This window comes from Cygnus atratus, chromosome 20, assembly GCF_013377495.2.
Source record: "Cygnus atratus isolate AKBS03 ecotype Queensland, Australia chromosome 20, CAtr_DNAZoo_HiC_assembly, whole genome shotgun sequence".
Lineage (NCBI taxonomy): Eukaryota > Metazoa > Chordata > Aves > Anseriformes > Anatidae > Cygnus > Cygnus atratus.
This window is the reverse complement of record NC_066381.1, coordinates 2,061,945-2,084,731: the sequence shown is the minus strand read 5'-3', so window position 1 is coordinate 2,084,731 and position 22,787 is coordinate 2,061,945. Positions and strand designations below refer to the sequence as shown.

The following is a 22,787-nucleotide window of genomic DNA, read 5'->3' as shown; positions in this document are numbered from 1 at the left end:
GGTAGTAAGTAAACGCTCGGTACAGGTTGCATTGGATGGCAGCTGACCGTCAACCTGTCACCGTTGCTGTTGTAGCTTGCTCCGAGCCCTCTGGCAGCTTAGAAGCCACTGCAATGAACTTCACAACTGCAGAGCACCTTCCAGCAAAAAGTTCACCACTCCTTACAAGCGTGGTTTTAATTTAACCTTGTCATTCCCTTGCAATGTAGTGCGTGGAGAGCTCTGAGGCTTACTTGTGCTTCCCAGCAGCTCACAGCATTGCAGTGCCAGACCTGGCAGTGAGAACAGACTCCTGGTTCCCCTTCTACCAATCCAATACATTTTTTTCTCATGCTTTTACAATACTTTACCTTTGTCTTGGCACTATGGCAAGTTAACAGGAAATCAACAGCAAATAAAACTTCCCTAGTGCACACAAGAGAGGACATAGGGATTCACAGGTTGCTGAAAAGGAACATTATTCAAATATATGTGGAAACGCATGTTTTAAAGTCAAGTTATGTATAATTTATGTTTTGCTTAATAAGTAAGTTCCTTTATGCTTTGATAACTCACTGCAATACAAGCATGTCTTTCTGTGGCCTGCTGTTGCCAGTTCAGACGAGATTTTACAAGCATTCATGAGGTGCTGTCTTCTTCCGTAGGTCTGTGGTGGCCTTCCGCCTATCCCAGATCCTTCCAGTTAACAAAAGTAAATACTGTTCTGCATTTCTGTCTTTTCCAAAGACAAACATCCTGCTTTTTTAAATGACCATAAAGGGCCATACAAACTGGTAGTGATGCTTCCACTTTCAGCTATAGGTGAACCTGCCTTGAAATGTGCTTGTAGGTGCAAGGAAGCATTAATAGCATAATAAGGTTATTTTAAATACTATCTTTTGAAGAAAGTATCTATCAAAATATCTTTTGATATTTTAGAATACTAGCTTTTTAATGGTTACTGTCCAGAAGAAAAAACTACAGACAAAAGACTATGTTCTCTCGGAAGATCTGAAGATCCCAATTTTAACACAGCTCAGAAGAAATGCACAGAAAGTTGTGTATTTAACAGAAGATTGAACAAAAATATAAAATACTGCAGGTAGATTAGCCCTGAGGTCAGCAAGTAGATTTTGGACTTGAAATATGATGAATCTCCACTGCTGTAGCCCCACAGCATTGTAAGATTAAACATGGCTACTGCATGGAAATATGTATAATGAATGAAGTGCATATACTCTAGGTGGATGATCAATTTTCAAATCCCTAGTTGTAAGTAAGCTGTTGAAACAGAAATGTTAGCTTCATGAGCTTTAATGTGGAGTCTAAGTGATAGCTTAGTGACAGATGCAGAATGAGGGAGATAGTATAATGAATATCCAGTTGCAAACTGACATGTCAGTGGCTTCATTCCCTCTCCTGTCAGATATCTTTCAATTCTGCATATTGTAAATGTACCTACAGTCCTTGGGTAACGGAGATTGATGCCAAGTGTGTTTACAAGGGATGACTCTTCTCCAGGCTAATGAGATCCAAGCAGGTAATTTGCAGCATTTTAGAGAGAGTTGGTCTAAAATGAAAAGAAGATAATTCAATGAAAAGACCATGTTAAACAGGAGGCTTTTCTCATAATGAGGCTTGAAATAGCATCAGACAGGAGGAAGAGGAGTATCCTATGTTCTTGTCAGATGCAATGCAGTGCGACTGATTTCCATCAAGTCCTTTCTCTTCATCTTGCACACGTGTACAGAGACAGATAAACACTCCCCTCCCCTCTGTGAGAGAACATAATTAGCAGGCAACTTGACCTCTTCTAGATTAGGGATAACAATTGGTCAAATGCTCCATTGCAAGCATTTGCCAGTCCCCTAATACATCTCCCTGTCTGAATTTCATAAATCCATTTCTTCCTGCCTTTCTCCCCTATATAGTATTTTTTGGAATGACAACATGTTTTTTCCTTTATGGGCAGAGGTAGCTCCAGGGGTCTAAAAGAGAAATTGGAGAGCTGCTCCGTCTTTATATATAGGGTGCTGTAGTCAATTTAATCTCATCAAAATCTTGCCAGTAGTAGAATTCATTTTGTTGAGATTTTGCTTGGAGACAAGATGGCAGCACTTTCTCTTTTCCTCAGCTTGGAGCTCAGTCAACTTGTTTTCCTTCCCGTTCTGTATGTATTTATTTTTAATTGAATCTTCCCACTTTGGAGTACATGAGGTACCTTTTAGCCATGTTTTACAAAACAGCCAAGAGATTACTTGAGGGAAATGTGAGAATTACAGCAAACCTGGATCCTAAATGCACAGAATATTTAGGGGTTCAGCCCAGCATTGTGCTAATCAAATACAAACCCCAAAACTGATTTCTTTGCTTCATGTTTCTGAGTTCCTGCTCTGTTGCAGATCTGAAGCTCACGCTTTCCTTATGAGCCTTGCTCATCAGTTTGGCAGTGGCGATGCAGGGGCAGTGGAAGCCCACCCGGACAGGAGAGGGCAGACAAGTTGCTCTGGGTGCCCTCAGCCCTGCCGGAGTTGGCAGCAGCCCTCAGCGATGGGTGGTAAAAGCCCTCGCCTTTGATCATCGGCTGGGAGGCAGCGCAGGTCTCCTGCTGCATGACAGGAGCATGGACTGCCTGGCCTCTGCTTGCTCTTGCTGAGAATAATTTAGCAATAGCATTGGCATTTTTCTGTCTGGAATGTTGCTCCAGTTCTGAGTAGGAAGTGGGACAGGGATGTTTCTTTTTTTTTTGATGACACCATTTGTCCCCGGCATGAAAAGTCTTGTGCTCTCAGCAAAGCTCACACATTCTTTCAAGAGAACTCCTCTTTCCCTGGTGCTTTGTAGCTGTGTGCTTCTACCACATTGTGTATTTTACACTCGAGGAAAGGTTACAGTGAGGTATCGAATCAGGAGTAAGTCCCAGGGTGTCCTGCCCACAGGTCTGTTACTGTCTGCCGCAGGATGAAAGGTCTCTACACCCCCAGCAGTGTAATCCTCTGGACAACTCATGGTTTCTGCCTCAAATCCGAGATGTGCGATTCCTTGCCTCCCATTCCTCCCACCTGTGCACTAAGCCCAAACAAAGACAAATTGAGAAACAAGACTTTGGGTTATGTGCTCTGAAATCCTTAGCACTTCTCCTCCAGAATATCCCCGGTAATCTTGGCTGTATCTAAAGTGGAATAAGACCAGCAAAGCTCAGTGTATGTTTGTGCGTGTGTGCACCAGAAGCTGATCAGCTGCAGCGGCTGCTTCTTTGTGTGGGTGTGAGGGTGTGTATGTGTGTTTGTGTGTCTGAGGTTGGGTGCTTAAATGCTTTGTTGCATTATGTTAATTCCTCAGCAATGCAATCAAATTCATGTCGTAATTAAAGCTGTCAGTTGGAAGGCAAGCCAATCGCCAAGAAAACACAGCATAACAAATGAAGTGAAATGATTCTGCGTGTAGCTATACAATGCTTCGCCAGGCATGAAATTAAATAAGTAATTTGATGTTGACATCAGAAATTGAAATGATACCCACTGTTCCTTCATTCAGTCAGACCTGCATAAACAATAGCCAGAACAAATATGTACAACACAGCCTTTCTACCCACCCAGCTCCCCAAGTAATGCACAATATATATGCAAAATGGGTATAACTGTGCCTTCCAAGACCTCAAGGATGTAATTTTCTTTGGTACACAGTAAACTAATGCTTACATGAGGGTTACTGCATTTTTGCTCCTGGGCCAAAAGTTCTTCTCTTTAAGAAGGAAAAAAAAAATTAGAAAAGAGACGAAGGAAAATAACAAAACCAAAATCCTGTTAATTTTAAGCAAGTGGCTTGCATTTTGCTGATGGGCACCTAATGCAGGCTTCTGCTAGTGGTTGTGTGAATGTCAAATGGTATATCTAATGTCGAATTTTGCAAAGGGGGAAAGTGAAACCATTACCTCTATTATAGGCACACTTTATATAAGAGATGTAGAACCACCCAGTGCAGGATCACGACTCAGCATGGGCTTGTAAAGATGCTGCATACACAGTATCACATTCATCAGTTGGTACCAAGGCTGGGCACTGGGTAGTAGGATCCTTTCGCTATTGGGAGTTATCAAAAAGGTGAGAAGCTACCTTCTTGCATAGCCCTTGCTTCAGCCTATATGCTCTGTCAACACAGTTCACAACACAGCTAACTTAGTCATTCATGCATGTGCAATGCAGTCTTTTGTAGCTACTTAAAGTAAAAAGAGTATGCAAACTGTACTATCCATATGCAGCATGCGATTTGTGAAGGGCTGTGTTTCCATCAAGCAAAGTCAAACTCCCTGAAAATGCACAAAACTCTTTCTTTTCAGCCAAAGTCATTTGACTGCTATGTTTCAACTGTCCTCTCATAGCCATTGCAGCATTGCTTTTGAAGGAATGGAAATATTCAGTGGGAAACTTTTTTTTTTGCTTTTTTGTTTGTTTGTTTTGTTTTGTTTTTATATTTAATCCTTCCAAAGCTTGGAATAAAAAGCAGACAAAAACTACACACAGATGCAGAATGCAGACTTTGGAGCTTTCAGCCTTTACCGTAAGTTTTAAAAGTTGTGAGTGAAGAGTGGGACTTGATCGGGATCCATACAATCCTTTCAACCCGGTGTTGCAGGCATCGGGGGCTCACAAAACACCATACGTGGCCCACAAGGGGCACTTTCTAGCTGTGTGATGACTGAGGCTGTGGTGGTCACCCAGCTGTTCCCAGCTGCACGCTGATGATGATGATGAGGAGCTTCTGGGAACATTGTCAATGGGACCAGGCGCATCTTGCTGCCAGTGGTGTTGGCAGAGGGAGCTGGAGGCCCCAGAGGGGCAGGAGTGGGGCCAGAAGGACTCAGAACTCCGGTTGTCTGTACAGCTCCCCTTGTGCTCCTGCAACCAAAGCTGTGAACTGCAGGTCTTGAGTCCTTCTGGAGCTGCAGAGTATGGGATAGAGATTAAGGGGCAGGAACCACATACATTCCAAATTTCCATAGCAGTTTTGTTTGTTCATATAAGCTGTCCCAGCGGAGTTTGTTGGTACTATGATGTTGGGACCCTTATGACTTCCAAGATGATTTCCTCTTACTAAGTCCTTAATTTTTAATGGCTTAAAGCAGAAGGCCTTTCCCCATACGTACATAACCTCTCTAAACCTCTCTTTTTAGTAGTGCTTTGGTGAACACACAGTAATATTCTGATTATTTGCAATGAATATGGCTGTTAATTTTAAATTTCTTGGCACCATCTATTTCTGCTACGCAGAATTCAGTAAAAAGAAAGAGTAAGCCCCTTTGGGGGGGTTATTTTCTTTTGTGTCAGTGCTTCACTCAGTGATCAGAAGTAGAGAGAATGTGCTGCTGGGGCTCCCTGCGATAGTGTGCCAGTTGGGCATCTTCCAGCAGCTTGCCAAGGCTGGTTGGGGCCCCTGTGCGGCTCCTGGTACTCATAGAGCTCTGTTGGTACTGAAAGCACGGCCGTGGTAAGGAACAGACACACAAACGGAGCTGTAGGGGTTAAAGGCTGGTCATCTGGGCTTCCCGCTGCTCACCCGAGAATTATCCCCTGCGTTCTGCTTCCTCGTCCATTGACTGGCCTGGCTTGAAGTGTTTCAAGTGCTAGGGCCGTAGCACCAGGAGCTGTTCACTCTTTAATGTAACAGCCAGTGACCTGGATTAGGCCTGAGATGTTTAGGTCTCTCACCATGGCTCTAAGAGAACCTGCTGCGTAATCCCCATTGCTTAGATGAAAAACTAATGAAACAAAACCCTTTATCTCCTTAATTCATGTGAATGTGGAGGTTGTGATCATGTCCCACTTAAAATGAATAGCATGATGTGTGTTTTTTTAAGCATTTAAACCTTTTGATTGTTTTCTGAGGTAGCAATATTAGTTTTAATTATTTTTATGGTTTTGAGTTTTGAAATCTTTTTCACACTGTAGGTTTCTGTTGTTTGTTTTTTTCTTTTATTTTTAAACCCTTGGTTTGTCAAACAATGTGGACATCCAAATGGGAAATCGTAGTGGCTGTGTTCTCCAGGAAATGGTACATTGACTGAAGCGGCTTCTCTGTGCCCACGCGTTCTTTACATTTCAGACTACTAATTATGTTTACAAAATGTCTCATTTTAGAAAAGCACTATGTGTGTACTAACCAGGGCCTTTCGGGAATAAATTGGCAAACAGGTCATACACTGAAAAAGTCATCCAAACCCACCGGGCTTTTTGTTTTGAAGTCGGTCTATGTTTTTTTTCTTTTCCCCCTCCCGCCTGCCCCTTTGTGGCCACAAAGCTGAGTAGCTGGAGTCCAGGGCATTGAATGTCAGCATGTCAGGGAGGCTGGTTGATGAGTGTCTGTTTAGTCTCAGTGCAGGGCGAAATGCCATCATTAATTCATTACCCAGCTGCCTGTCAAATAAATTGGCAATTACGTCCACCGCAGAAGCTTGGAATTCAGTAAATAGCACGTTACCATCTCAGAGTCGTTGAGAGATGTAAAGGGAAAAATTAAGCAACACCGTGTTTGTTTCAGTAGCAGATGACAAGGGGCAGCACATTGGTGCTGTGATGTAGTGATGAAAAGCTTGGAAAGGGCTGGTAATGAGCTATGTGGATTGGAACGTGTTAAAAACCATCACTGATTTTCCACTTTGTCTTTGTGTTTTATTGCAGAGCTCAGCTCCTTCCAGCTTGGGAACAGGCTACTTTGTAAGTGTATCTCAACTTTAACACGTGTCTCTGAACAGCATAGCATTACTTCTGAAACGAAAGTGCCTTATTATATGGAAACAAGCATAATTAACCAATCTCTGTCTGCCCAATAGGTTAACTTATCTTTTTCTGTCTTCCTCCATGAATACATGATAAGTAATGCTGCAGACATGGTGATCAATGTTTTCCTGAACTAATCAGGTGTTATTAGTTACTACATAAATTCCAACAGATTTTAATTTACACAATTATAGCAAATAAAATGAACCATGGTCTTATCATCTCTCTAATCTGAGATGGTAGGATCTTGATTTCCCTTTATACCAATTCTCATTGATTCATAGACTTTAAAGAGCCCATTATGGCAGTCTTGTCTCATCTCCCGTGTACCACAGTCCAGAGAACACGACACAGTGTTTCCTACCTGTTGGTTAAAAGCCCCATGCATCACAGGTGATCTAGGAATACACAGCTGTAGTTGTATTTATGCTAGATTTACATTTTACATTGTGAGAAGGGGATCGGTCCCTAATTAGATTAATAATTGATCTGTCTTTTTTTGTTATTTATTTGCATGTCCCTTTATTGATTAACAGTCTGTATTTATACATTTCCATGTGTTTATTCTCACATTTATCAATATGCGTTCTACTTGCAGATAAGTTTGTAAGAAATATTTTGCAGCCAATCTAGTGCACTCCTTATTTTCCTCCAAGATTTGTATTTTAATCGCTCATACTCCCTGAAACTTGTAACTTACACTGTGTTCTCCAAGCATGTCTTTTCTGCCTCCATAATATCTGTAGGAGAAACAGGTTATGTATGTCCACAAACAGGTGAGTAAAATGCAGCAAGACTTTTTCTGTAGCATTGTTCTGTATAGTTAATAGTATAATCAAAGACTGCTTTTATCTTTTCATCAAACTCTGGGGAAAAGAAAACTATGTAGTATTCAATTACGTGATGAAAAAACTTTGTTGCTCTCTTGTCAGATTCCCAGAACATAATTGTCTTCTGTTAGTACATGGTGAAGTTTAGTCTTTTTTCAGAGGTCTGTGATCCTATAAAAAAGATATGGGATTAAACTGAGTAATGTGTGACCTCACATGTAAAGTGTAAAATGCAAGCACAGAAGTTGCTTAATACGTGGAGAAATGCCATGTCCTGCTGGATTTACCCTGGACTTCAGCACAGACTATATATTCCTTCTCCTGCCAGTGGTAAGGTGTGAAGAGAGCATTACTGAGTGGAAAAGACTTTTGCTAGTTTTTTTAATTAGACCAAAGCCCATATCAGTGTAAGGTAAGGTAAGCTGTGAAACAGGAAAAAAAATGGTTTCTTTTTTGTCAGCGCTTTCCCTGTTTTGTGTTGTGCATATTTTTAAGAGGAAGGGTATGAAGGGAAGAAGAATATCAAACGGCTCAACATGTATCTTGCATTAAGATTAAAACTAAAACTCTGTGCTTAAGAGCAAATTGCTTTCCTTTGTCTGTGCGCTTGAAATTCAAATCATATGAACATATACAGAGATGCTCTGGAATGGGACAAGTATAATATGGGATGAAAGGCTTTAACGTATATAAATAAATCTTTTTCTCCTTATAGCAGGAGCTGAATATGCATGTTTTAAGAACAATGTTTAGATTCATATTTAGGAAGCAGAGGTAACAGAAGAAAAGCCATCTGCTGTTCCTTGCACCATACTGTCTGTGGGTTGGTCCAGTAAAGTGAAAATCTGGAAGGTGTCAACATCCCCTATGCTCCAGCAAAAAGCCTGAAAGTTTCCAATTCCTACCAAGTTAGGAATTCAGTAACAAGAAGAAGTTTAACATCTTCTTGTGCCAATATATTGGCAGTTAAATTATCCTGATTTGGATCTGAGTAGGTGGGGGAGACATCCTTTATTAGGTTCCATTAATGCGATACACTTTCTTATGTATAGTCACTGGAAGAGGATTTCTTTAACTTCCTTTTTCCTTCTTCACTAATAGCCTAGTAATCAAAAAAGTCCTTCAGTAAAGCCACTTTTACACGTTCCCAGTTTTGGATAAAACTTGAGGTTTTTTTCCTTCCTCTTCTTATTCTGAAAAGTTGTTTTTAGGATTATCTTGCTTATTGTTTTAAAAAAGTCCATACCCTTATTAACTTACATGGGACAAATAAAACCCAGATGTGTTTTGTGGTACCAGACAATGAGAAAAATCCTCCAGAATGATCCACTTAGCATGTGTTTCTGATAAAAGTAATTATTGTATTATCAAAGTGCAAAAGAATATGCGCTTGATTTGCCTTTTTTTCAAAGCTTTCAACTAGAGAAGATTGTTAGTTTTTGCGTTTAGTGCTAACCCAGAACATCAAAACAAGGGCCATTGGTTTCAATTGAAACAGCAATAGTTTTTAGCTGAATAGACAACAATAAAGCTTTTGCCTGTGGAAATTACTGATCAATATATGTTGTACTTTGGACTACAGAATATCACATACTGTAGCGCACCACAGGAAACACAGGTAGCCAGGTAAGTTAAAATGGACTGGCACCAGATTCACTGTCCAAGCACATCTACTACAGCAAGCAGAAACACAGGTGGAGGCAGGTTTTATTCTGAAATGAATGAATACTGAGGTATGAATAGTAGCCAATATTTGCTGTTTAAATCCAAGTATTAATGGAATCTTCTCCTTCTGCCTAGATCTGTACTTTAATCATCAGAGTTCATTACTGCTTTTACCCTTCTCAGTCTCTCTTCTCCAGGAGCACTGGCTTCTTGATAGAAGTACCTCTCCACCAGCACATGCCTTTGTGTTCTCTGCTGGGGAAAATCATCTTTCTGTAAAGAGGGTACTCTAATTACTACTTAGGGAAGCAGACTGAGATGATGTATTTATCATGAAACCTATAGCCAACGTTGGCGGCAGAAGCAAATGTGTCTTGTATTAATGAAGTATTGCTATCTTTTCTGTTATTTGTGTGTTTCTTTTTTAAAGCTTGAATGAACCAGGAGTTGTACTTCTCTATTAGTTGCTCATTGACTTTGGAGTAGTAAGTATCCTTCGTGTCAAATTTGTCCTGTTGCTTTGTGGCATTATTAGAAAAACAGCGGCTTTACATGGAAATTTTTGCACAAGGAATAAGAATTGTTTATATGAAACAAAAATGTGAACTAGTCACAACAATAAGATGTGAAGCTTCAGAGCTAGTTCCTTTTTGATTGGGGGGGGAGGAAGGGAGGTGGAATGCTTAAATCTAATACTTGAATTTGCTGATTTTGCTTTCATTCATGTAAGCAGGAGTTACCTTAGTGTAATTACAGTAGGAGAGATGTAATTGGTGAGCAACCAACAGTGTATCCACCCTGTTCTGTACATAATCATGTGTACTGTGGGCAGAAAGGGGAAAACACGTTCATTGGGGGAAGACAGGCTTTTCTCCCCCAGTATTTGGTAAGAATGAAGGGCTTGTATATTTGGAGCATGTTACCTAGCATGTACAAAATGCAAATAATTCTTGTCAGACTTGGAATCTCCTTTACGAACTATGCTTATGCGAGGCACTAGGGTTTGATGGAGAGTCATGTGTCTGCGGTGTGTGTGGATGCTGTGCATGTCACAGCAAAGCAAAAATTCTTTTTGGATCCTTTCATTTTATAGAGAGCCTCCTGAGATCACTGAGTGTTTAAGGAAATGTTTATAAACCTGACGCTTCCCAGTAATACAAAATCATTTTTCTATTATCTGTATGATTGTTCTATCCTAGAAATTCATTATGCACTTCCAGTAGCAGTGAGGAAGGCTAAACAGTCTTACCTAGTGTTATGCTCTGACTAGGTAAGTTTTTGAATTGGGAAGATGGAGACTGGATTCTTATGTTTGTGTTTCCTCTGTGTTAGCTTCGTGAAAAATAAACGGTAGAGGAAAAACTTGCATGCTCTGGGGAGGGCATTCACACTGCCAGCTTTGACAACCTACCTTCACTCTGCAGTCAATAGGGAGTGTTGGGAATCTCCATTAAGTGTTTCAGCCTAACTGGTAGGATCAGAACTGCCATTGATTAAACAGGCTTTCTAATTAGGTGCTTTCAGCAAAGTGGGACATGTGTGAGTAACCACTGAATGAGTGCTAATGATGCAGAGTTGTTGAGGACTTGTAAGTACCTCTCCATGCTTTCTTCACTTAGGAACAACCTATCTTCCACTTCATTCACAAGTGCTAAAATGTTCGGTAGATTTTTTTAACAAGCCATTTTCACTGTTGCTGGAATCTGTTTCACCTGACTTGCTACTCATTGTCAGAGTGGACACTTTCCTGTCCTTTTTACGTGTTATTAAATCAATAGTGAGGAAAGAACAGGCAAAGTTAAAAATCAGACCTAATATTCTAAGCCTTTTGCACTGGCCTGACATTGTTTCCTGTGGTCCAGTTTACGATTGCTGCATGTAAAAATGAAACATTTGGACATGCTGTTAATATTGGTGTGTCCTAACAATTATAACTGTATACTTCCTGGAACATCTCCCAGTTGTCTTTGATTCTTTTTGCATTGCAAATTATCATTGTCTATCGTCAAAGGTAGATCAGGTACATTATGTCTCATTAAGAAGTCACATAAGTTAATTAGAAAGTATATAGAAAAAAACTCTCTAGCTTTAAAAAGTTACTTGAACTTAATTTATTTGAATTTTTAATATTGTTTAGCTGTCTATGATTTTAAAAGGTTGAGAGAGATGTTTTAGAATACAATTGGAGTTTGAGTAATAGTTAAAAACTTTTTGTTTATCTGACTATGGAAATTGTTTTTTGCTAGTTTTCTTTCTGTATCTCCCACCCAGCCAAACTCACATTAGAGGATACAGGTGGTTTATTGGTTTCCAACATAGAACAGAAACCAAAACCTAAATAACTTTGCATTATATTTTTAAATGACAAATCCATCTCCCAAGATAGTTAGGTTCATTTTAAATTCCTGGCAACTTGTTTCTGTTTCTTGGATTGGTCTGCTTTTCACGTCTTTGTGGCAGTTTCTGAAGGTTTTGTGGTTTCGTTCAATTGGTTGGTTAAGGATGTGGGGAGGGGAATGTTGGTTAGCAGTTTACCCCCCAAGAAAATGCATAGAGTTTGTGGATTTTCAAAATGGGTTAGAATTTGGTAATAAGCTGGTGACAGAAACAAGTCTGGGAGGTTGGAAGGGAGAAAGATGCTCCAGTGACACTTTTTTACCAGATGACAGTCCTACTTCCTCCTTAAAAATAAGGAATAAAAAAGAAAAATATGATTTGCACATGGGCTGGTGACTCAGACAAATATAAACTGTGAGCATATTCCCAAAGGCTCTAGTTAATCAATTGCGCTATCCGATTTGGCCCTGAATGGGTTCAGTTCAGCAGATGTCTGCGAAGTTACAGCACGCTGCTGGGATGCTGCGTTGTGCGGTGTTGCGTTGTGTTACTCGGAGCTCTAAAAACTCATCCCAAGGCGAGTAAGTGGAGCACCAGCAGTGTGAGGATAGGGACGATGGGGAACAAGTATTTGGCCTAGACAAGGCCAGCTATTGCACTGTGCAGTAGGACTGATTTTCAACTAAGACATAACCTACAGAAGAAACGTGGAATCAGTTGTACCAGCACATGCTCTGGGCTCTCGTTCTCAAATACAGCCCTTAAACCGGTAGATTTTCCTTCCTTGCCTGGTCTATATGCCCTGGCAGCAATGCTAAGTAGAATCTCTACCAGTGCTCTGGTTTCTGGAAGTGGTAGAATTGGTGGTGATGTTGACTCTTTTCAGGTGGGAGTGTGTTGAAAGACTCAACATTAGATTACAGTAAGACCCATTAGTTTCCACAGGAAAGGAGCAAGCAGCTCAGATAAAAAGCATCATGTGGAATAGATTGAAAAAATCAGCTGGCTGTTGTGATGTAGGATATAATAATTTGCTTCTTCATGTACTCAGTGATGTTGCTAAATAAAAGTGTTTTTTTCAGGTAGGTTAAGTTACTTGGTTACCTCTGGGGTTGATTTTAGAAGGCAAACATTTAAATGTATTTTGCTTATGTAGAAGTGTTTATACCTCTTAAATACTGCGAGGTCTACAAAAGCACTACAACGCTAGACTGTTTGGATGCACCACACTTAATAAACTGTCATGTCCTCTGTGAATTCAGTTGAAAAGACAATCCTTGTTATCCTGCATTTGGCACTATAAATCATTGTTAACAAATCCTAATTTGCTCAGTAGGGTAATGAATGATCTCCAATTTTCTCACTGTAATTAGTTTTACCAACTATTATTGCAGAGGGTATGCTGAAATCCATTTTAGCTTCGCTCTAAAAATCTCCATGTGCCCATTCTTTGGAGGAAGGAAGCTGACAAGAGAAGTTAAGAATCTTCAGACAGTAAATTCAGGAAAGGTGGACAAGGTTCCCAGTACAAATCTCTCTGTGGGTGATCATTACCTATTAGTACTTGCAGACCTCAGCAGAGCAGCGAGACCAGGAAACCCTGGTGTTTCTTTATCTGAAATATGTTAGGTGTTGTCTTTTGTTTCCAGGAGCCATTGAAAATGCTGCTGTAAGGGAGGCATCATCATTGCCAAATAAAAACATTGCTTGTAATAAAACCTACCCCAGGTCTATTAATTTTAGCATTTATAAAATGTAATGTTTTTCCTAGGGACAACTGAGACTCATTAAAGAGTTTACTAACAGTATGACCATCAAAGCAAAAAGAACAGCAAAAGCAGGCATATGTACATTTCCAGCAACCCGCTAATCATGATGAGAGTAGCTGGAGCACAACAACTGTTTTTGGAGAACAAAACTCTGTATTTTTCTAGAGGTTAAAAGAAACATGTGTTTAAGTCAGGATTTGAGGATTGTTTGGGCAAGCAAAATAAGTTACCTGGGCTGGAATTTAGTCAAGACAGGTCTCTCATCAGATCTGTTCTGAACATAGATGTTGGTCTGAGTTATTTTTGCAGGCCTTCTATTTGAATATGATGTTTTGCATTTACAAATGTTAATCCTTACAGTTCTTCTTTGAGTTGGGTGAACTGATGTTGTCCAAATCTAAAACAAAAGGGGAAAGCAAGCTACAGCAGTAGTTTCTTACCCAACTAAGCAGAACTGAGAGAAGATTTTTGATCTTTCAGGTTTACTCTCTCATTGCTGAATGACTGATTTTCATTCTCGGGGCAATGCAATGATTAATTCCTTTAGGACAGACCCCCAGATACTTTTGGTGATTCAGGAGATGATGACCCCAAGGAGATACTAGTTCCAATAGAGTAATGCTGAGCTAGAGTGTGCTTCTTGGCTGTCTTGGGTGGCCTTCCTCCTTGCCCATTCCTGCTTTAGTTGTTAGAATTGAGCTTTTTTTATTTTTTTGTACAACTAAATCTTTCCTATTTATGTAATATCTTTGTCTCAGTGGTGCCCTTTTGTGTGTAGTTCCTGTGGCTTTTTTTGTGGCATGGTGTTACATGTAGTGCTTTCCTGTTTCTTCACCAAACACTTAGGACTTTTTAGCCCTTTTTCCTTCTGCTTCTTTGTATGGTTCACCACTTACCTCATTGGAGTCCAGTCATTTGCCCGAGAATAACAAATGTGATGAATGGAGGTGGCTTAGGGAAAGGAAGGCAGTAAGAAAAGAAGGAAATTAGGAATTTTATGTATTTGAAGAGGTGATCTGAAAATCTGCATTATTTGCCAGAAGGGTCTCTAACTTTTGTCAGCAGCAGAAGAGAGATGAGTGTTGCAAGTGGTTGGCAAGAAGCATCATTTGCAGTTCAGAAACCTTGGGGTATATTCAGTATGTATTTTTGTTGACACTTCAGATGAACTACCTTAATCATTTTAGACAATATTCAACAAAAATCGATTTATAAAATTCACATCATGATCCTTTATAAGCAAATTTTTATTTTTTAATTTCCACTTCTGGAGATTATAAGAACTATATAAGGAGCAGAAAGACTAAGAATTGCTGTCAGTCTAGATTTGGTCTCTAATGCCCCATAGCTCATCTTTATTACTTTTTGCCATTGGCCTAGAATAAGTATATTTTTTGCTCATCGTCTCTTGCAAAACAAAAGAACTATTATTTTGTGTTCCCCCTCTTTCTTTTTCCCATAACATGTGACACAAATTGCAAATGTGAACCTGAATAGTAAAGAATTGCTACACTGATTGCTAAACATGCATTATGGTGCTTTTAAACTCATTTCAGGTCATCGTACTGCAAATTAGTTTGATTGCAAGCAGTTAAGCTGTCATATACAAAGCCTCCATCTTCCAAGGGTCTCAGTTTCATATCATTAAGGAGAATGTTCAATAGCATTGAAGGAATGCATTGTATATTTAATATTTTTGGAGGAATGATAGTGTTGGGTCTCTAGAGGGGTTTCTATATAATTTCATGAAAAGGAAAGAGGTATATAGTCCATGAGTGCAGGGTGCTTCGTTGATAGTCCAGGTTTGGTAGCTTTTGAACAGCTTGTGTAGAGGTTGTCGTCCAGGTTCTGCACAAAACAAGAGCCAGTTTGCTCATTAACTGAAGATCTGAGAGTCCTGGTGGAATTCTTTTTGTAATGCAAGTAGAAAGAGCAACACTGGACTGTTTCTGATGCATATTATCTGCTGATGTTACTGTTTGTGGTGCAATTTTAGTTAAGAAAATATAAAATGCATATTTTATCCCATGTTCATTTAAGAAAAATTGAAGGGTTATGGAAGATTTTGCAAGATTTCTGCATTATCTAACTAGAGAATTTATAAAATAACACACTCTTGTGCAAAAAGAAGAGATCATGGCAAAAATACTGCAATAAAAAGGATTTAAAATGACAAAATCTGGTGACTTCCCTGAAAAGTGGGTTTGGGTCAGTGCTGTGCTGGGAACACCAAAATGTTGAGTGCTGTGCTGAGATGGCATCAAAGTTCATCCTGCTGCTGAGCACAGGAGCTGTGTGCTGTTTGTGTCTGCTTCGCAGAGATGAAACGCAAAGCTACTGCGCAAACTTGGTGACCTCAGAAATCACCACTACTGTCACTTGGCTAACTGAAAAGATTACTCTGGAGGAAGACAGTGCAAAAGTCCCCTAAGAAAGTAGGTGTATATATATGTATGGCTGGATTAATGATGAAGAGAAGCCACGTGATGGTATTATTTTGATGCGAACTTCCTGAATCTTTTCATTTTCCCATTTTCTGAAAAAATACTCTCTCTCCCTATTTCTTGTATTTTGGAAAAGTACATTTACTAATTCAGGCTACACCTTACTATTTCACCTTTTAAACAACAGATTTTTTTTCTTCCCGCTAAACTTAGAAGAAATGAAATGCTGGTATAGCTTAAGTAGGGAAATCACTGCCCTACTACTGCGTGCGCTCAGTTCTGAAACTTGCCCAAAGTAAGAATTGTTCCTATGTGAGTGCCTAGTGTTATGGTGAATATTAGTGTATTCTTCTTTTGAGTCACTTGGAGGGATGGTAGGATGGTACCTGAAGCAGAGAACACATCTCCTGATTGCAAGAATTTAAGGCTAAATTTCCCAGAATAGAGTCCAATCCTCTTTCTCAGCCTTTTATGTCAGAACTCAAAATTGCTGTCTGATAAAATGTAGGACACCAGATTGAATTACTTCATTGAAACACTGCTGTCCCCTGTTAATGGTAATTGCACGGATATAGCGGTCTTTCTTGGCAACATCTCAGATATTTACCTCCCACTGTTTTTCAATTCAAACCTTTGATGAAAATATTCCCAGTACTTCTTTAAAGCAGACACCCAACTGTCTTTCTTGACAAAGGCAAGGTCTTTAAATCAGATCCTGACAATTTGTGACACAGCAGTCTATCTAAATCACCTTTTACCTATGTCACTGTGTCATTTCCTGAAAAAAAGTGTCCATCAGAGAAAGGTTGCTGGAGGCTTGGTGCTCGGAGAGTGTGTGTGTGTGGCAGAGGGGAGCTGGAAGATTTGTGTGTTTATTTCGGTGGAAGTAATTAGATGAAGGCTTGTAAAGTTGCGATGCATGCTGTAATGGTTTGTTGCAAATATTTTGAGGTGCTTTGTCCATAGGAAAACATTATTAGGCTATTGCTGCTCTCAGACCATTAGGAAGTGAAGGTCTTTGACAGCTTTTTCTTTAATAATGGCGAATCTGTTTTTTAAAAAAATCATACCAATTGTTTTCTTCTTCACTACACCTGAGGGTTAATGTGCGTTCAGCTGAAGGAGCTTATTCACCTCCCGAAATCTCATCTCATCTCATTTGATGTTCTGAAGTCTCCCTCTCACAGAGGGATGTGGGTGCCACATGCACCATTCATTATAGCAAATGCTATTGTTCCAAACCATCTTGCGTCATGATGAGTACTCCTTCGACTCGTGCAATCAGATCAGTGCAGCTTTCACTACCAGGCTTGCTGTCTAGCTTTGCTGGAAGATGGCAACTGTTCACTGCAGTGCTGGAGGGTTTTCCAAGAGATCTCTTTGCATTACTGGATATGCTTTTGGTACAAACTCATGGTTGGCATATAAAAGCTGCAGTTGGCCATATTATGTAGCATCGCTGTAGAATTACTAGGAAAAAATGTGATAGTCACTTGCTTGTGAATGAGGAGAAAGTAATTTATGTGAGTATTTTGAGTGCTTCAGCTGTTTATGCAGTGGCCTGTATAACAGTGCTCTTCAGCACAGAGATGTGCGTTTGTGTAGTGGGTTTGTGGTAGATTGTGCAGATTTCTAGCTGTTATGGTAATAAAACTTTTTAATAGTGTTGACTGTTTGGTCCACCTTTGCAGATGAAAAGAAATTGTTGTTAAACAGCAGAATAGACACCAGCTATAATAAAAGATCATGAGCTAACTTCATTAGCAAAGTGCTAACCTTTGCCAAGGAGGATGTGTCTGTCAGGGATGGTGATGAAAGACAAGCTTGGAGGAAAAAAATGACTATTCTGCCCTGCATGTGTGTGCCAAGTTGATTCAGAGAGTGCAGTTCATGTTTGGAGTGGCATTGCTATAGCACATGATGATACTGTGCCATTTGGAAGCGAAAGAAGCCTTTCCAATGAAGGGCTGGATTGTTGGGCATGTCAATGAATGCAAGAGGAGTATGGTGCAGTTTCAAGGAATCATTCTTAAAGCCAGATGGAAGGGTTTTCATGCTGCACAGTTGAAAGAAGAGGTAGGAAGAAAAGAGAGGGGTTTAAGATTTTTAGAGCACTTCAGAAATTTCCCTAGAATAGATGCTCTTGGAAATTCCACTTCCCTCTGCTGTGTTTTGTGTTTTTTTGCACAGAAGAAAAATGCAGAAGAGAATTACCACTTCTTCCCCCACTCCAGTGCTTATCTTTTTGTTTCTTAGATGGCTTCTGAAGATGGAAATCACTAATTCAGACAAACAGTTTAATGGAACTACCACACCTTAAGGTATCCAGATTCCACTTTCTTTTCTATAATGAAATACATCATTAGAGGTATTAATTGAAGTTATTTGTACTACTGTGCTTTCACACAGCATAGTATAGCAGTAACTCCAGAAATTTTCGAACTGCAGCCCCCTGTATTTCTGTACAGACGTGCATGCACATAAGCTGGAGAACTGGCAGCACAGATGCTGGGAGAAGGAATGTGTTTTGGGGCTCTCTGAAAGGCTCTGATGCTAGCTAGTCCATCTGTAGAGAGATCACTTACACCTGGTGATAAGCCACCCTCTTCTTCTCTCTTCCTGCCTCCCCCGCAATAGCAACATCTGGCTCGCAGGATTGTTTCCACCTTGAAGTGGCAGCTGTGTCAGAGGCGATGTGCTTTTACAGCAGAGAATGGAAAAGCACAAGCAAACCTGAACCCCATGCTGGCAAATCCAAGCAGACACCTTCTGAAAGCACTGTGTCTTCTGCTGTCTGCTTAGAGTTGCCAGCTTGGAAGAGCCAGCCGTGAAACCTGGGATGCAGTTAAACACCACCAAGGACTTGTTTGCTCCCTCCCCATTCCCTGTTCCCCACTGAACACAAACTGTGAGAAGTCCAAGAACTGCTGTGATGCCAACAAGAGCAAAATTACTTGCAGCTGGTGAATGCCACCTGCTCCTGCCGAACTTCAGCCAAAACAGTTTCCTCCCTGGAGTGCCCTGGAGTGGAGAATCCAAAATCTGTTCAGAGCAGGGTGATATTTAGTGTAGATGGGAAAGGACATCGCAATTCTTGCTTGAGAGCTGAGCTCGTTATGCAGGAGGTCTCTCTGATGGCTCTCTCTCCTTGCCTTTCCAAACTCCTCCTCATTTTTCCAGTATGTTGCTTATGAATATTAATTCAGCCCTCTCTTCCTTCATATGCCATGCTTTTCCCCATCTAAGTGGATGCAAATTTAATGTGGCTTATATATATATATATATATATATATATATATATATATATATAAAACCTGCAAATGATGTCAATAGCAGAATGTCTTCCTTGAAGGCCCTTTGAGGTAGTCACGCAGCACACCTGATGACACTGTTTTCTTCTATGGTAGAAGCACTTCTCAACCCTGACGAAAGAGAAGAAACTCAGTCTCTGTTCATGCCCCTACCTTCTGATTCCCAGTGATTCTTATTCCTCATTCGTTCCTAGCATCATTTGTTTGCCCAGTGTATCCCAGTAATTTGCAGATTATTATTATTATTTGTCTACGGAGTATATACTGTTTACTTCAGTTATCTGTGGTATAGAAACAGTAAATAAAAGGACAACATCATTATGAATTAGTATCAAGAGGCCATTTGGCAGCCTTGTTCTTTCTTACAGGCTGTTTCACGGGTTCAGAGAACTTTCTTCCAATTGAATCAGTAGACTTTTTATTGTATTTCACTAGAAAACCATCCATGTCCAAATGTCTACATTCATTTATTTAAAGGAAGGTTTTGGAGAATGCTGTTGTTGCGTTGACCTGGTAACAGTTTTATCGGTTCTGCGTCGGCCTTTAGGCGTAAGGAACTCAGTGAGATTGGCTTATACAACAGGCACTTGCTTAAGTACCTTTCAGAGCAAAAGCCTAAGTTCATTAATTTTGTTGGTTGTGTAGTCATTAGTCATTGCTTCTTGCTTTCAGTTTTATTGTTCAGTTCCCAGTGTTTTTCTTCCTCCCTCTGCTTTGCTATCACTGTCTAATTTTTATAAACCCACTGCAAATTTGCTCTTCATTCATTTCTGAGCTCAATCGTGAAGTCCTTTTTCTTGCCTAGCTTCAGTCCAAATGCCTGAAGTGATAATAACTATGTCTTCTTTACAGTTTACCTGAAGGTAGGTTTGAAGGGACTTCATCTCTGCCGTGACTTTTAAAAAGAAAGCTTCAGACAGCACATGGGGATAGCTATGATGCTCATGCTGTCATCAGCTCACTTGCGTGTGTAATTTTAAATACAAAATTAATCATGCTAGTCTTTTAATATCGGTAGCCTTGTTCTCTAAAGTTTCTAGGTTCTCTCCAGGAACCTTCGTGAATGGGGTCCTCCGCCTGATGTCACTATGAATATGTATGTGAACAATTGAAAGTCGGGGTTTTTGAGAAGTGGTGATCTCCAGAACTTCCACCGCTGCCCTGTTCTGTTCCTCTCAGCTTTCTTTCCCTCATTCCATGTTGCCTGGAAATACATGCTTCTGATAGAGGACACCTCTTTAGAGGAACGAATCATTTCCTTTCTGTGTATACCCCAGAGGAACATGAAATGCCTGTTCCCTATTTAAAGGACAATTGTGCTGCCTAAAAGTACACAGAAAGATAGTATGGTAAACATAGGTCGCAACCATTATCTAGAGGTCATTGCACCAAAACTCCCTTTTGCAGTTTTCCCTTAAAAACAGCTTCCCTGATGTCTATTTCTCTGCTATGCTTTCTGCAATACTTGGGGCCTGAACCAGGGATGTGGTTTTCACGTCTTTTTCTTTTCAATTTGCGTGTCGGCTGACTGTGTTCATATAGCTGTAAAAGCCATAAAATATTTCATCCATTGACTGCTGCATCTAAAATATGTTAAATTAGTGTTTATTTAACTTTTTACTGCTGACTTACAAAATTACTTTAAGTCTGGTTCAGATATATAACTTTTTATTATTAATTTATTGCCATACTCTGCTTTGATTGCTTTTTTGCAGTGGTATCAAATTGTGTGCTATTTCAATATTTTCTCCGAGATGCTCTCTTGATTTATTCAATGTTGGATATTTATACCACCAAGAGGGATGCCACTTAGAAATTCAGTTTCTTAATAAGTACCTATTTTTAAAGTTCATACTTCCCTGAATTAAGGTGACTTGATTTAATTTAAGCTGATCACACTTTGTTTCATGAAACTTTTGCATATACACTGGAAGAAAGTGTTTTCCTGCATCATGAATCATGCATATGGTATAGTTGATAGAGGATTACAGGGGAGAGAATTTGGGGATGAAGTGCAGAGCCTATTGGTTTAAATTTCTGTATACTACCAGAATGATTTCTGTTTTGGTTCTGTGGAAGGATCTCAATAGGAAGCTGAGAGTTTCTCCCATTAGATTCTATATATGTATATTAACTTTCCTTTGTCTCATTGCTCATAACTGAAGTTAAATTTGAAGTGTGAGATAAAAAAGTAAACCACTGGCGTAGAAAAGATGGGTTATTCTGATCTTAAAAATCAGAAGCTATTTCAAAGTTACTGTCCATAGCCTTTAGTCATTGTGTTAAAGAATGCAGAAGGGTACGGGATTCAAAAGAAAAACTGTACAAGTGTAGGACCAGAGTTTCAGGTTTTGTGTTGCCCATTCTAATTCCATCAGCTTCACCAGAGCTGTGTCAGGTTTCTCCAGCTGATGATGTGGCCTGTCTTATTTAGGAAATAACAACATAGTTAGTAGATTAAGGACTGACATACGAGTCATATTTTTCTATACAACCCCCTAGGAAAGTACAATTTCTTTTTTGTTGGTGATGGTTTCTTTTGTTTGTTTGTTTTACTCTGGGAGTTTATATATAGCAAAACTGATGTTCTCATGTGCTCTTAAATTTGTTTATCTGCCTAGCCCATTACAGCTGACCTTTCTTTATGCCAAAAAATGAACCAAATAAATGTAATTCTTCTTGTGACATTCCATTTTTGAACTGGTCCTATTTGTCAGATGCTAATTTTATAAAGAAGTCATGACATATTACTATTGAGTATGGAATATGAAGTATATAAAGTACATACTTACATAAACATATAGTTTATGTATATAAAATATGTAAATAAATATAGAGAGTATATAAAATATAAATCGTGAAGACATCCTTTAGCTATGTCAGCTGTAGTTACTCTCTATCTGAATGTTCCTGCCTGTACCATGAGATACTCCTGTAACTACTTCATCAGTCAGCTTTGAATAGTTTTAATCATAACTGCAGACTTCTGCTTTTTAAAGCTAATGTCATTGATTTTGTCTGTGTTAAATGAAGGTGTACTCACACAGTCTCTTCTGCTGGCTGTGCTGTACATGTGGTAACCTCTGACAAGGGAGCAATAACAACCAGTGGGGAGTTTGCAATGTGTTCAACTGCAACAGCTGTTTATAAAGTTAACATCTGTCCTGGCCTCAGTCTCAAGATTGTCAGTGTTTTCATATTGAATTGAGCATTTGTATGGTTTGTATAAAAACATTCAATTTTAATGGCTTTTCTTTTGCTTTTTTCACTTCTCATTCCATTGTGAGGGAAAAGAAAAGCACTTGTATGTAGATTTTTTTTTTCCCCAAAGCACCTAGATGTGTTCTGCGCTGATGGAAAGGCCTTGTTGCTTAGTGATAAAAGTGGTGTTTCTCACATCAGTTTAAATTTCACTCTTCTCTCTTCACAGTCTCATCTCAACAAAGCACAGGTTCAAGTTTAAACACATGCTTACATCCATTCTGTTCAGGAGAGCGTGTAAGTACACATGCATAACTGAAGTCAATGGGATTTAAGTGTGTGCTTCACTTTAAAGCATGTGCTTCACTGCTTTCCTGAATACAGTGGGGTTTAATCTAAGTGGTTTGGAAATTACAGTGGCCTTGGACATATCAGTTCTTTCATCCATCTGGAAAAAGGGCTACTGTGAAATTCA

At 39.6% G+C, this 22,787-nt stretch overlaps 1 protein-coding gene across 4 annotated transcripts in view; it reads left to right on the top strand.

Moving 5' to 3' along the window:
• Window positions 1-22,787, top strand: part of AUTS2 (activator of transcription and developmental regulator AUTS2) — a 762,050-nt gene that overhangs the window by 337,430 nt on the left and 401,833 nt on the right. For all 4 annotated transcript variants that reach the window (XM_035559290.2, XM_035559288.2, XM_035559289.2 and 1 more), the window contains exon 4: window positions 6,657-6,692. In XM_035559290.2, the coding sequence (XP_035415183.1) occupies window positions 6,657-6,692 (36 nt within the window). The remainder of the gene's footprint in view (window positions 1-6,656; window positions 6,693-22,787) is intronic.